General features: G+C 42.1%; 1 protein-coding gene across 5 annotated transcripts in view; it reads right to left on the minus strand.

Moving 5' to 3' along the window:
* rps6ka2 (ribosomal protein S6 kinase, polypeptide 2) overlaps window positions 1-14,171 on the minus strand; it is a 436,546-nt gene that overhangs the window by 91,932 nt on the left and 330,443 nt on the right. For all 5 annotated transcript variants that reach the window (XM_072581035.1, XM_072581037.1, XM_072581038.1 and 2 more), the window contains one exon: window positions 6,924-6,988. In XM_072581035.1, coding sequence (XP_072437136.1) covers window positions 6,924-6,988 — 65 coding nt within the window. The remainder of the gene's footprint in view (window positions 1-6,923; window positions 6,989-14,171) is intronic.

The following is a 14,171-nucleotide window of genomic DNA, read 5'->3' on the forward strand; positions in this document are numbered from 1 at the left end:
TCTATTTGACAATTCTTTGCTAATTCTGCTCGCCTATCTATGCGTTGTTGTAGTCAACTGGTATTATTGTAAGTAATTGTCCCATATGGCATTATCAGCAAATTTTGAAATTTACTTTATTCTATCCAAGTCATTCACTGAAATATTTAGAGGTCTGAGCAATGTGGGCTACAGCCATATTTGTGTCAGAATTGGATGAAAAACCTGGCAAGACCCACCTTGACATTGAGAGTAACTCATGCCATTTTTATGCTTGTGGTAAGCAGCTTGATGAGTTTCTCACTAGGCAGTGGCAGGTGCCAAGTAAAGGAGTTTAGGGATTATTGCTTGTTAAATTCCTCATTTTCCACACAATTTACCTCATTGAAATTCAGTTTCCTATCTAACTAAACCTACCAATGAGCTAAATTTGAGAAAATTCATCATGATAAACAGAATGGGTGTCTGGCAAATTCAGATCACTGCTTGTAAGTAAAATATACACCATACAAGTATTACTCAACAACAATCTTCAACAAGATAGAGTCTAATCACCGACTGGATTAGTGGTGCAGGAAGAGCACAGCAGTTCAGGCAGCATCCAACGAGCAGCTTTCCAGCATCTGCAGTCATTGTTTTTACCTCAGAGTCTAATCACCCCCAATTTGGACTTGGGCACCAACATCTCAGAGTGCTCCACGAGCAACCAGGCACTGCCCCCCATGTCCATGTATATTGGCATCTAATATGTGCCAAACTCTAAAAACCTTTATGGCACATCTCAATCCACTTCCCAGAAGCTGTTGAACTTCAATGCTGCATGCATCTCTGCTGCAGTGGTAATTATCAATTAATCTACAGCAGGGACACCTTGTGCTCTGGAACAGACACCAGCTGATAGACTGGACCAGGCTGCATCTACATGCTCTTTGTTCATGTCACGCACTCACTCACTCTGAACTTACCTGGATACTTACAGTATTTCCGCCTTGTGTGGTGTGCCTTGCATTTGTATGCTTTGCCTCCCTCAGCCAGAGATACTAGGCTTGTATTACTTCTGTCTTGCTTTGCCAATTACCATAAACACAAAGATAGTTTGCTTGACGTGATTGTCAGTAGAACTTAGAGTCATAGAGTCATAGAGATATACAGCATGGAAACAGACCCTTCGGTCCAATCCGTCCACACCGATCAGATATCCGAACCCAATCTAGTCCCACCTGCCAGCACCCATATTTGGAAAGACAAGGACTGATTCGGGATAGTCAACATGGCTTTGTGCATGGGAAATCATGTCTCACAAACTTGATTGAGTTTTTTGAAGAAGTAACAAAGAAGATACCCATTCATATACCTATCCAAATGCCTCTTCAATGTTGCAATTGTACCAGCCTCCACCACTTCCTCTGGCAGCTCATTCCATACATGTACTACACTCTGCGTGAAAAAGTTGCCCCTGAGGTCTCTTTTATATCTTTCCCCTTTCACCCTAAACCTATGCCCTCTAGTTCTGGACTCCCTGACCCTAGGGAAAAGACTTTGTCTATTTATCCTATCCATGCCCCTCATAATTTTGTAAACCCCTATAAGGTCACCCCTCAGCCTCCGATGCTCCAGGGAAAACAGCCCCAGCCTGTTCAGCCTCTCCCTGTAGTCAGATCCTCCAACCCTGGCAACGTCCTTGTAAATCTTTTCTGAACCCTTTCAAGTTTCACAACTTTCCGATAGGAAGGAGACCAGAATTGCACGCAATATTCCAACAGTGGCCTAACCAATGTCCTGTACAGCCGCAACATGACCTCCCAACTCCTGTACTCAATACTCTGACCAATAAAGGAAAGCATACCAAACGCCTTCTTCACTATCCTATCTACCTGCGACTCCACTTTCAAGGAGCTATGAACCTGCACTCCAAGGTCTCTTTGTTCAGCAACATTCCCTAGGACCTTACCATTAAGCCATGCTAAGATTTGCTTTCCCAAAATGCTGCACCTCGCATTTATCTGAATTAAACTCCATTTGCCACTTCTCAGCCCATTGGCCCATCTGCTCCAGATCCTGTTGTAATCTGAGGTAACTCTCTTCGCTGTTCACTACATCTCCAAATTTTGATGTCATCTGCAAACTTACTAACTGTACCTCTTATGCTCACATCCAAATCATTTATGTAAATGACAAAAAAGTAGAAGACCCAGCACTGATCCTTGTGGCACTCCACTGGTCAGAGGCCTCCAGTCTGAAAAACAACCCTCCACCACCACCCTCTGTCTTCTACCTTTGACCCAGATCTGTATCCAAATGGCTAGTTCTCCCTTTATTCCATGAGATCTAACCTTGCTAATCAGTCTCCCATGGGGAACCTTGTCGAATGCCTTACTAAAGTCCATATAGATCACATCTACTGCTCTGCCCTCATCAATCTTCTTTGTTACTTCTTCAAAAAACTCAATCAAGTTTGTGAGACATGATTTCCCACGCACAAAGCCATGTTGACTATCCCGAATCAGTCCTTGTCTTTCCAAATACATGTACATCCTGTCCCTCAGGATTCCCTCCAACAACTTGCCCACCACCGAGATCAGGCTCACCGGTCTATAGTTCCCTGGCTTGTCTTTACCACCCTTCTTAAACAGTGGCACCACGTTTGCTAACCTCCAGTCTTCCGGCAACTCACCTGTGACTATTGATGATACAAATATCTCTGCAAGAGGCCCAGCAATCACTTCTCTAGCTTCCCACAGAGTTCTCGGGTACACCTGATCAGGTCCTGGGGATTTATCCACCTTTCAAGACATCCACCCTTTCAAGACATCAAGTACTTCCTCCTCTGTAATCTGGACATGTTGCAAGATGTCACCATCTATTTACCTACAGTCTATATCTTCCATATCCTTTTCCACAGTAAATACTGATGCAAAATATTCATTTAGTATCTCCCCCATTTTCTACTTCAGTTAGTCAAATGAGAAAGTCTGGAATTGGGGGTCCTATGACAGTAAGTCAGGGGCAGACTCCAATATCAGACAAGGGACTTGGACACAATCAATCAGTTACTTGGGACAGTCACAGTCCACAAAAGGGTGTGGAGTCAAATGTCAACTACCAATCAATAGTCTTTCCAGCTCTGTTTGGAATTTCTTTCCTCCTGGAAAGAGAGGTATTAAGGGCGATGAAGTGCATGGCACAGCTGTTATTGTTAGCGCAGGTGGGGAGGTGTCCTCACTGAGTCAGTAGGCAGTGCAGAGAGCATGCAGGATTAGTGGTGTGCAGAGTTTCGGGTAGGTGATGGTGAGTAAGGGAAGATGTTGCAGGATGTTGTGAGTTTAGTATAACATGGGAGATTGGTACACTAGCAGAGATAAAGAGTATGTGAGGCATTAGAGAGAAGGTGGTGGCACTTGCACTGGCAGAACTGAGAATGTCCCTGACAGTGTCGGGCATTTTTTTCAGATGGCAAAGAGTGCTTTAACCTGGGTAACCTCAGACCAAGCCAGCATGTACATGGTCCAAAGCTGTGGCCTCCGTTGCTGCTTCTGGGGGAAGATGAAGTTTTACCTCTGCGCCAGCCTGTCCAGTAATATCTCCATGACCTTGTCCACAAAGCAAGGTGATGATTACCCTCCATTTGCTATATCTGGGACAAAAGTCAGGAAACTTGCAGGGCAGCTCCAGACTGGCTGTCTGGGTGCATAATGGGCTTTTAAAGAATGCACAGGTGCAAGGAATATGGGCGAATTCTGGGATCTCCACTGAGTGGCAATTTGTTGTGGGAACAGTGAGTGGTATGATGGCGCTGGGATCAGACATGGGTGATACCATATAGGCAGGGTAGGTAGTTAACGAGGTGAGTTTGGCAAGACTAGACGAGAAGCCTTGCTCGACCTCACAGTGGATATCTCTCAGAAAAACTCGATGCAACTTGGACATAGTCACAAAAGCATAATATCTAGCCCATTTTATATATATATTACTAAGCTTTGGAGAACATCACCAGTGTTCTCCAGTCTGAAAAATCACTCGTCTGTCCTTGGGCCAATTTTTTTTCTGAGTTGAAACTGACATTCATATTCTAAAGTTAACTAGACTTTATGTGATACTTCGTCAAACATTTTTTTAGAATCCAAATAGATAATAGCATTCTCTTCATCACTCTTCTGTGTTATTTTATCACAAAAATCCAATTAGATTTGTTAAACACAATCTAGCTGTTACAAATCCATGCTGGCTCTCGTTAATTAATTCAAATCAAGCTAAGTCTGTGCCCATGTATTTCCCCTGATTATTGTTTCTAAAAATACTTTCCCCACTATGTTAAACTGAGCAGCCTGTAATTGCTAGCAACATTCTTATATTCTTTCTTAAATAAGAGTGTCATATTTGCCACTTTCAAATCCTCTGGCACCTCCTCATGGGAAGATTACAAAATTATGGCAAACATTAAAATTAATACAGAATAGAACCATAACCTGTGCAGTATTCAGCAACTTCAGCCAATTCATACATGGAATGAATCAAATTAGCTAAAGACTGGTATCTGTGTTGCTGTGGAGCTCAGAGGGAGGCTGAGGAGGATCACCAACATGCCCCTTCTGGTTATAGTTGGTAATAAATGTTTTAGCCTTGTCTTTTGCACTGATGTGCTGGCCTCCCGCCTCATTGAGGCTGTAAGTACTTATGGAGTTCCTTTCTCCATTGAGCTGTTAATTGTCCATTATCATTAGTGACTGGATTGGACAGAATTGAGAAGCCCTGATATTATCTGTTGGTTTTGAAAGTCACTTAGTCCTACGTTATCTCCACTGCCAGGAATGCAAGTAGTCCTGTGTTGTGCTTTACCATATTGACATTTCACGTTTAGTCCGGCCTGATGTTGCTCCTGGATTGCTCTTCTACTGCACTCTTCATGGAGCCAGGATTGATTCCCTTAGCTGATGGAAATGATAGTGTGGGACATGCTGGGCGATTAGGTTTCAGATATTAATTGAATACAATTCTGCTGCTGATTGTGTCCAGTGCCTCATGGATGCCAAATTTTGAGGTGCTCAATTTGTTCAAAATCTACCCATTTAGCATGTTGACAGTGCTAACCAACAAGATGGAGATGAAGACAGGCTTAATCTCTGCAAGGATTGAGTGGTACTCAGTTCCTGAAGAAGGGCTGATGCCCGAAACGTCGATTCTCCTGTTCCTTGGATGCTGCCTGACCTGCTGCGCTTTTCCAGCAACACATTTTCAGCCCTGGTGCTCAGTTCTACCAACAACATTAAGTACAGATGAATCTGTGACCAGTGAGGATAAGATTGATTTTTTTTTCCTCATCTGCTACAGGCCCAATCTGCCAGATGTGTCCTTCAGGATTTGGCCAATTCAGTCAATGGTGGTGCTAACACACCACTCTTAGTCATGGACATTGAAGATGTTCCCCCAGCATATTCAGCGCCCTTTCCACCTTCAATGCTTTTGAGTCTTGGAGTATTTATTATTTGTTCACGACACATGGACATCATATGCTAGCATTTATTACCGACCCCTAATTGCCCATAGGGCAATAAGACTCAACCTGGCTGTGGATATGGAATCATATGTAAGCCAGTCCCTTCCCTAAATGGCATTCGTGAATGAGATGGGTTTTCATGTCAATAGTTACATAATTGCCAGTATGCTAGCTTTTAATTTCAAATTTCTTTGAATTAAAATTTCACTATCTATCATCGTGGAATTTGAACTATGGAATGGCTAGTTTATTTAGCCAGTGCAGAAAGGATGGGCTGAGTAGCCTGTTTCACCTCCTGACTCCCCAAAACCTGTTTACCATCTATAAGGTATAAGTTAGGAGTGTGGTGGAATACTCTCCACTTGCCTGGATAAGTGCAGTTCCAACCACACTCAGCTCATCCAGCCTATTCCAGTGATGTTACAGCTATGTCACCATGCACTGTTATTCAATATGAAAGAGTAATGATTCATCAACTGGGGGAGGGCGATTGATCAGATTGGTAATCAGGTTTTCTTCTTGCCCATGTTTGACATGATACTAAGTGACTTCATGATGTTCAAAAGCAATGTTGAGGACTCCAGGGCAATTTCTTCCTGACGATTAATCACTGTGCCAGCACCTCTCGGCTTTGTTGTTGTTGTACTGAAAATACTAAAGGTGAACTGATAAGCCCCCACTGAAAATACTGCATATGTAAATAATCACTTAGAATACGAATAATGAGTACTAATACTTACATAGTACAAAAACTGAGCTTATAAAATATTACTGGAAGCACTGTCAGTGTGCATTTAAAATAGTACTAGTAATGTCATACAAAATTGAACTTGGCATGTATGCAAAATACACATGTTTTTCAAAATTTTGCAACTGAGTGCCAGCTAAGTTGTTACTTTTCTCATAATTATCTTTACACTTGATTTTTGAAGCAGATTTCATGGAAATAATCTTAACTGGATATGTTAAGTGACTGTTTCAACCCGTCATTTACCAATGGATTCAAATTGGTGGCTTTTCAGTTATTGAAACCATTCTAGGGAAACCTAAAAAAACAGCAGATAGAAAAGCCAATGCAACTTTGTGCTACTGACAAGGGAACTTTACATTAAAAAAAACTAAAAATCCGCAAATGCTGGAAATCAGAAACAAAAACAGAAATTGCTGGTAAAGCTATACAGATCTGGCAGCACCTGTGGAGAGAAATCAGAATTAATGTTTTGGGTCCAGTGACCCTTCCTCAGAACTGATAGTAGCTAGGAAATTGTTGGGTTTTATGCAGAAGATCGGATTGGGGCAAGGGCTAAAGAGTAAACGATAGGTGAAACTTTATGTCACTGATTGCAAAGAGGCTGATTAGCAGCAGAGAGTCATGTTCGTTAACAAGAAGTCATACTAACAGTTTAAAAATTCAAACTACTGAATTTCAGAATTTAAATGCTGCACTTACATTCCAGTCTATAGTTCCAAAGAAACAGTGTCGTTTTATCTCCTCAACTCCATCAGGTCCAGCACCTTTAAAACAAAATAAAAATACAAATAAAATTTAAAAAAAGAAATAATTACTTCTGAAAAGTCACTGCTTTATAAAGATCACTGAATCTGATCCATAATTGTGCACAGTACACCAAATGGAATGTGTACCCTCAGTTCTATTGATTATGCAATCATGAGATAAGTTGAGAGTGACTGCTTTTGACATCACAGTGACGTTTGACCAAGTGTAGCATCAAGGAGCCTGAGCTAAAATCTCTGTATTTTCTAAAAAGGAAGGTGATTGTGGTTACTGCAGGTCAAGCATTTCCATTGGAAGATATCACTGCAGAATTCCCTTCAGGTAATGGTCTAGGCCTAATCATTTTCAGTTGCTTCATCCACCTTCCCTTCAGCATGAAATCAAAATAAGCAGTTTGTTGATGATTGCACCATTATTTAATTTGTGACTCCTCAGATTCTGAAATAATCCATAACCAAATGCAGCAAATCCTGGACAACTTTAAGGCTTGAGTTGATAGTTGGCAACTAACATTTGTGCCTCACAAAGGCAAAAGATGACCTTCTCCAACAAAAGAGAATCTAACCATCTTATCTTGATATTTAATGACATTACCATCATTGAATTCCCCACTAATAATATGCTGAATGTTTCCTTTGATACAAAACTGGACTGTATCAGTCACATAAATACTTTGGCTAGCGCAGCAAATCAGAGGCTAGGGATTTGCATGATCAGGAAATTTGCAGAACCACAAGAATTGGCTGGGTAGCTGACGGTGGAGAGAATGGCTGTCGACAGCAGGGCAATATCAATGTTTTGGTTGAATTTGCAGCAAAGTGGCAAATAGAATTCAATCTAGAGAAGTGTGAGGTTATACATTTGGGGAGGTCTAGAAAAATAAAGGAATATACAATAAATGGGAGAGTTTTGAGAATGGTAGAGGAAGCGAGTAACCTTGGAGTACATGACTTCAGGTTCCTAAGAACAGGTAGATAAGGTGGTAAAGAAGGTATATGGGATATTTTCTTTCTTTGGGTAACATATTGAACATAAGAGTTAGAATGCAATGGCGAAACTATATAAAATATTGTTTTGGCCACAGCTGCTGGAAACTGAGAATAGAATGAGTGGCTAGTTTATTCAGCAAGTACAGACATGATGGGCTGAAAGGCCTCTTTCACCTCCTGATTCCTCAAAACCTTTTCACCATGTACGAGGTAAAAATGAGGGGTGTGATGCAATGCTCTCCACTTGCCTTGATAGTGCAGCTCCAACCATGCTCAGCTCATCTAACCGAATTGATTGGTACCCCATTCACCTTAAAAATTCATTCTCTTCATAACTGATACACAGTGGCAGCAATATGAACCACCTACAAGAGGTACTGCATCAACTCTCAAAGGCTCCTTCATCAGTTTACTAAACACACAATCTTTAGAAGTATGAGTGATACAGAAACAATGAGAACACTATGATCTGCAAGTTCTCCAAAGACATTATCCTGACTTGAAAAATATTAACGTCCCTTCACTACTGCTTGGTTGAAATCCTGGGCCTCCCTGCTGCACATACACCTCATGGGACTGCATTGGTTCAAGAAGGTGACTCACCGTCATCTTCTCCAGTCAATGTAGCATCAACCAACAAATGTTGACCCAGCCAGTGATGCTCACAACCTGTGAATGAATAAATGAAAAAAATGATTTGACCCAGATCTTCCAGTGGGAAGATGTCATTGTGGACCAAGTATAGAAAACGCAATGTAGTTGGCTCCTTCAGAATTGCTTGGAAAATTGAAATTCTGATGGCAATAACTCAGCATCTAAAATGGTCTGAAAACATTTTGAGTGCCTGACTGACTTAGCTTAATTATCATCCAAAAGGTTAGAGAAATCAAACTTGCTTCAAACTGAGTAACAATGGGTCCAATCTTATGATATTTCTGCTCATTCTGAGTTGTTTTTTGGAGGTATTTCTACTGCAAGGTCTAGTGAGTCTTCTGAATGGTTTTTGCTGAATTCACCTCCACTCCCACTATGATGTCCATCCAGAAGAACTGGCCTCTCAGCAGACTTTATTTGAAAGACTGGCATCCTTTGGCATCCATCTTTAAAAGGCCACTGTGCACTGGTGCACAAGCACTGGCATTGCAAAGTTGCCCAGCTCATTGACAGACAGATTCTGATGATGTCTGAGAATAGGAAGATGGCACTGTAATTCTTCAACAAGGGCCTGGAAGTCCTTATGGAAGTTGTGGCAAAGAAGGTTATACCACCAGACAGTGCCAGCTTGGTCCAAGGTTGGCACCAAGTCAGTACTTCTAGCAGTGATGCAAGAAGGTGAAATATCATTCTTCACTGCGCCAGTGTATGTGGCGTATTCTTACTTCTGCTACCTCACACTCACCCCTACATCTCTGCTACCACATCCACCGCCTCCCAAGCATCATTCCATGGTACTCTCACTACTGCCTGCAACGTTTTCACTCATTCTCAACACCACAACTTCCCACACCACCACCTTTGCATGGCCTTTGCCTGCCTTCTCACTATGTTGGAACACCGCACCAACTTTCTTCCAGCTTCATCCGCAGGATGCATCCAATTTTTTCTCACATAAATCCCACCCTTTCTCTCATTGGAGAAGAGAATAGCCCTGCTGGATATTAGGCTCCTCACAATGCGCCATGGATAAATGTTTGTGGTGAGGGCCTCCAGTTTCATAGAATCCCTTCCATGTGGGAACAGGCCCTTCGGTCCAACAAGTCCAGACCAACCCTCTGGAGAGTAACCCACCCAGACCCATTCCCCTAGCATATTATTCTACATTTAACCCTGACTAATGCACCTAAGCTACACATCCCTGAACACTATGGGCAATTTAGCATAGCCAATTCACCTAACCTGCACATCTTTGGATTGTGGGAGAAAACCAGAGCACCCAGAGGGAACCCATGCAGACACGGGGAGAATGTACAAATTTGACCAGACAGTTGCCCGAAGTTGGAATCGAACCCAGGTACCTGGCACTGTAAGGCAGCATTGCTAACCACTGAGCCACCAGGCCACCTTATTAATCTGGCAGCAAAGGAACAAGGCATGTACAGAGCTATAGAAGCTGCTGACACTTTTAGCACTCATTGAACATAGATAAGAACAGCCCAGGAACAGGCTTTTTGGCCCACCATGTCTTTACTGACCATTATATAATTCCAAATTAATCTCATTTTCCTGCACATGGTCCATATCCCTCTATTTCCTGCCTGTTTATGTGTCTGTATAAATGCCTCTTAAATGTTCCTATCATATCTGCTTCTACCACCTGCCCTGGCAACACTTCCAGGAACCTACGTTCCTCTGTGTTAAAAAAAACTTTCCTCGCACATCTCCTTTAAACTTTTCCCCTCTACCCTAAATCTAATTCCCCTCTAGTATTTGACATTTCCATCCTTGGAAAAAGACTCTAACTATCTGCCCTATTCATGTCTCTTATAACTTTATATGTATCAATCAGTTTGCCCCTTGCCATCTGATACTCTAGTGAAAACAACCCAAGTTTACCAACTTCTCTTTTTTCGCTAATAATTTCAATTCAGGCAACATCCTGGGAAACATCTTTTAAGCCCTGTGCCTCCACATCCTTCTTATAGTTTGCTGACCAGAACTGCACACAACACTCCAAATGTAGCCTAATAAAAAGCTTTATACTTGGTAATTTTTATACTTAATATCCCAACTGATCTATGCAAGCATGCTGTATGCTTTCTTTGTAAACTTAACCACTTGTGTTGCCACTCTCAGGGAGCAATGGGTTTGCACCCAAGATCGCTATGTAAATCAATGCTCCTAAAGCCCAGTTGTTTAGTGAAACAAAATAAATGAAAGAACTGCAGATGCTGGAAAGCAGAAACAAAAACAAAAACAGAAATTGCTAGAAAAAACAGGTCTTGCAATATCTCTTGCTGAGTTTTTCCAGCAGTTTGTAGATAAGACAAAAATTGATGGAATTGTGGATAGTGAGGAAGTTATCATAGGATATAGCAGGACATAGACTAGTTGGAAAGTAGGGCAGATAAAAGACAGATGGAGTTTAATTGGGACAAGTGTGAAATGGTGCATCTTAGGAGGTCAAATACAAGAGGAAAGTATGCACTAAACGGCAGAAATGAAAACTAAAACAATAATTGCTGGAAAAACTCAGCAGGAGATGTTGCAAGACCTGTTTTTCTAACAACTATTGTTCGAGTGCCTCCCTCTTGATGTATAAATTATCATTTAAGTATGGATTAGTAAAAGTGAAAACATGGCCTGATAATTTTAACAAAATAGTTGAGGACATTCCAAGTAGTTAAGCCTGTGTGTTGCTAATAAATAGAGCCGAGCCAATGAAGAATGCAAGGCAAAGGAAATTCTGTGCTGTAAGCTGTTAATATAAAGGTTGGCCTTTGAATGAACAATTGCAGAAATGAATCATGTAGCTGAATTAAACAATTAGTTGTGTTTATCATTTTGGTAAACTTTCCTTTATAATTCAAGAACTAGATGAAGTCATTTGCAAAAATGTTTTGAATGATGTGATAGATCATTGACCAGGATATATTTTGCAAAATGATCTTTATGCCAGTTTGCAACTTGCTTATAAGTCGGCGCAACATCGTGGGCCGAAGGGCCTGTACTGTTCTGTAATGTTCTATGTTCTATGGTTTTCATTCCTGACACTTAGTACGCATTTTCCTCTTGTATTTGACCTCCCAAGATGCACCATGTCACACTTGTCCCAATTAAACTCCATCTGTCTTTTATCTGCCCAACTTTCCAACTGGTCTATATCCTGCTACCTTCTATGATAATCTTTGTCACTATCCACAATTCCACCAATTTTTGTCTTGTCTGCAAAGGTAGAAATCAGATCACTTGCATTTTCATCCAAATCACTTATATAATTATAAACAACAAGGGTCCCAGCTCTGTTCTTTGCCAAACGCCACTGGTCACAGGCCTCCAGTCAGAAAAACACCCCTCCACAGCTATCCTCTGTCTTTTATGGCCAAGGTAATTTTGTATCCAATTTTCTAACTCAGTATGGATCTCATGAGGCTTAATCTTCTAGATCAGCCTACCATGAGGAACCTTGCCAAATACTTTAGTAAAGTACACATAAACAACATCCACTGACCTATCCTCATCAATCATCTTTCTCACTTCTTCAAAAAACTCAATCAAGTTTGTGAGACAAGACCTCCTACGCATAAAGCCATGTTGATTATCCATTCTTCTCCAAATGAAAGTACGTCCTGTCTTGAAAATTAATGTCTAATAATTTTCATACCACTGGCGTCAGGCTGACTAGCCGATAATTTCTTGGAGTATTCCTACTCCCCTCTTAAACAGAGGAACAACATTGACTACTCGCCAGTCCTCTGGGACTTTGCCTTTGGCTAAAGAGGATACAAATATCTCTGTCAAGGCCCCAGCAATCTTCTCCCTTACCTCCTTCAGTGTCCTGAGATAGATCCCATCAGGCCCTGGGGCTTATCTACCTTAATATTTTTAAAGACACCCAATACCTCCTTTTTCTTAATATCGACATACCCTTCCCTAGTCTCACCTTCATTCATGTCCTTTGTCTTGGTGATTATTGATGCAAAGTTCTTATTAAGGACCTCACCAATTTCTTCTGGCTCCACACATAAATTCCTCTCTTTGTCCTCAAGTGGATCTACTCTTTCCCTAGCAACCCCCGATCTTAATATATGTATAAAATGCATTGGGATTCTTCATGTGGTGAGGGGTTTCAGATCCATGGAGCTTCAGAGTGTGTTAAGTTTGAGTGTTAAGGTGATGAATTAAAGTGAGGTTTAGTGCTGAAACTAAGGTGCTGTTTATGGGCCAGATAGGGATCTGAATGATGTGGGCTATGGAGGTGAAGATAGATTGCAGGCTACATTGGGCACTCAGGGACTGCACTCAGCCCACAGACTGGACTCAGGGATTGTTGTTTTCTCTCTTAGTGCTTGCTCACTTCACAACTACCTGCATGCTCAAAGCCTTCCCTGCCAATTAGCAGCCTGCCTTGCTGCACTACAGTTCTCAATCAAGCGGGGGAGAGTCAGCTTGTTGTCAAGAATCATGTAACATTAACCTCACACCAACTTAGTCCCAAGTACATTGCAAGTACATCAAGCAGACACTCATGTCTCAAAATCTTAGGGACTGGTCCTCACTGAAATCCAAGGTGGAAGCCATCAGTCCAAGGGTCCAGGTTCAGCAAGTCAAGGGCAGGCAGTGCATGTGAGTCCAAGGGATTAGCCACAGTCAAGTGTCCAGTCAGGCTGAGCTCAGTGAGGGGATCCATGCCTCTGCAGTCCAGGTAGTTGGTCGCAGTCAATTTTGTGGCTACATTGCAGCAGGTCTGGCAGGTAGCACTCATCAACTCACAGAAATGCACACCCTCCAGTCGGGGTCAGGACTCTTCTTGTTTGGGGCTATTTGGTTGGTTCACTCAAGTGAGACAGGCAACATTAGCCACTGAAATAGGAAGAAGACTTAGAAATCTATTCTTCAGGACTGGGGACTGTAGGCCTGGGTAAAGGGGTTGACAATTGTGAAGAGGGACAACCAAATCTTCAAGTAGTGGGGAGGAAGAAGTGGGGGGAAGGGGGATGGGGTGGGGGGAAATACAGTGATACATGAATAGGAAGAGGGTCATGTAAGAATGGAATTTGTCCACAGTCAGGTGAACCCTGGCTGTATGGTCATATGCCATGGACACCTCATGAGCCAGGAGCCTGGATGGGGAAGGTGGCAAGTGGAAAGTCATGTAGATGGGTTCGGTGGCATCTCAGAAGGTGTGAAGCCTCTGAAGTTAATGAGAAGGGCTACAAGGCAGGGTATTGGATGTTCAGAAGTTCACCAACATGTAAAGGCAGAGGATCAAAGTCACAGGCTAAGGAGCACCCACTCTCAGCTTCCACCATGCTGGAAATTGGAAGTGTGCTATGGGGAAGAAATTGGCTCTGGCCACTTTTGAAGCAATGGGTCAGTGATTTGACCTTTGTAAGAGGGGGCTGCAGGATTCAATGATGTGGGGTCCTTTACAAGGTAATGTTACACACACACTCATACACTGTACAGGACACAAACCTACAGGGGTCCTAATCCCTTGTTAACCTAATGTATTCCTCCCTTGTTCGTGTTTTAT

Source organism: Chiloscyllium punctatum, chromosome 11, assembly GCF_047496795.1.
Source record: "Chiloscyllium punctatum isolate Juve2018m chromosome 11, sChiPun1.3, whole genome shotgun sequence".
Taxonomy (NCBI): domain Eukaryota; kingdom Metazoa; phylum Chordata; class Chondrichthyes; order Orectolobiformes; family Hemiscylliidae; genus Chiloscyllium; species Chiloscyllium punctatum.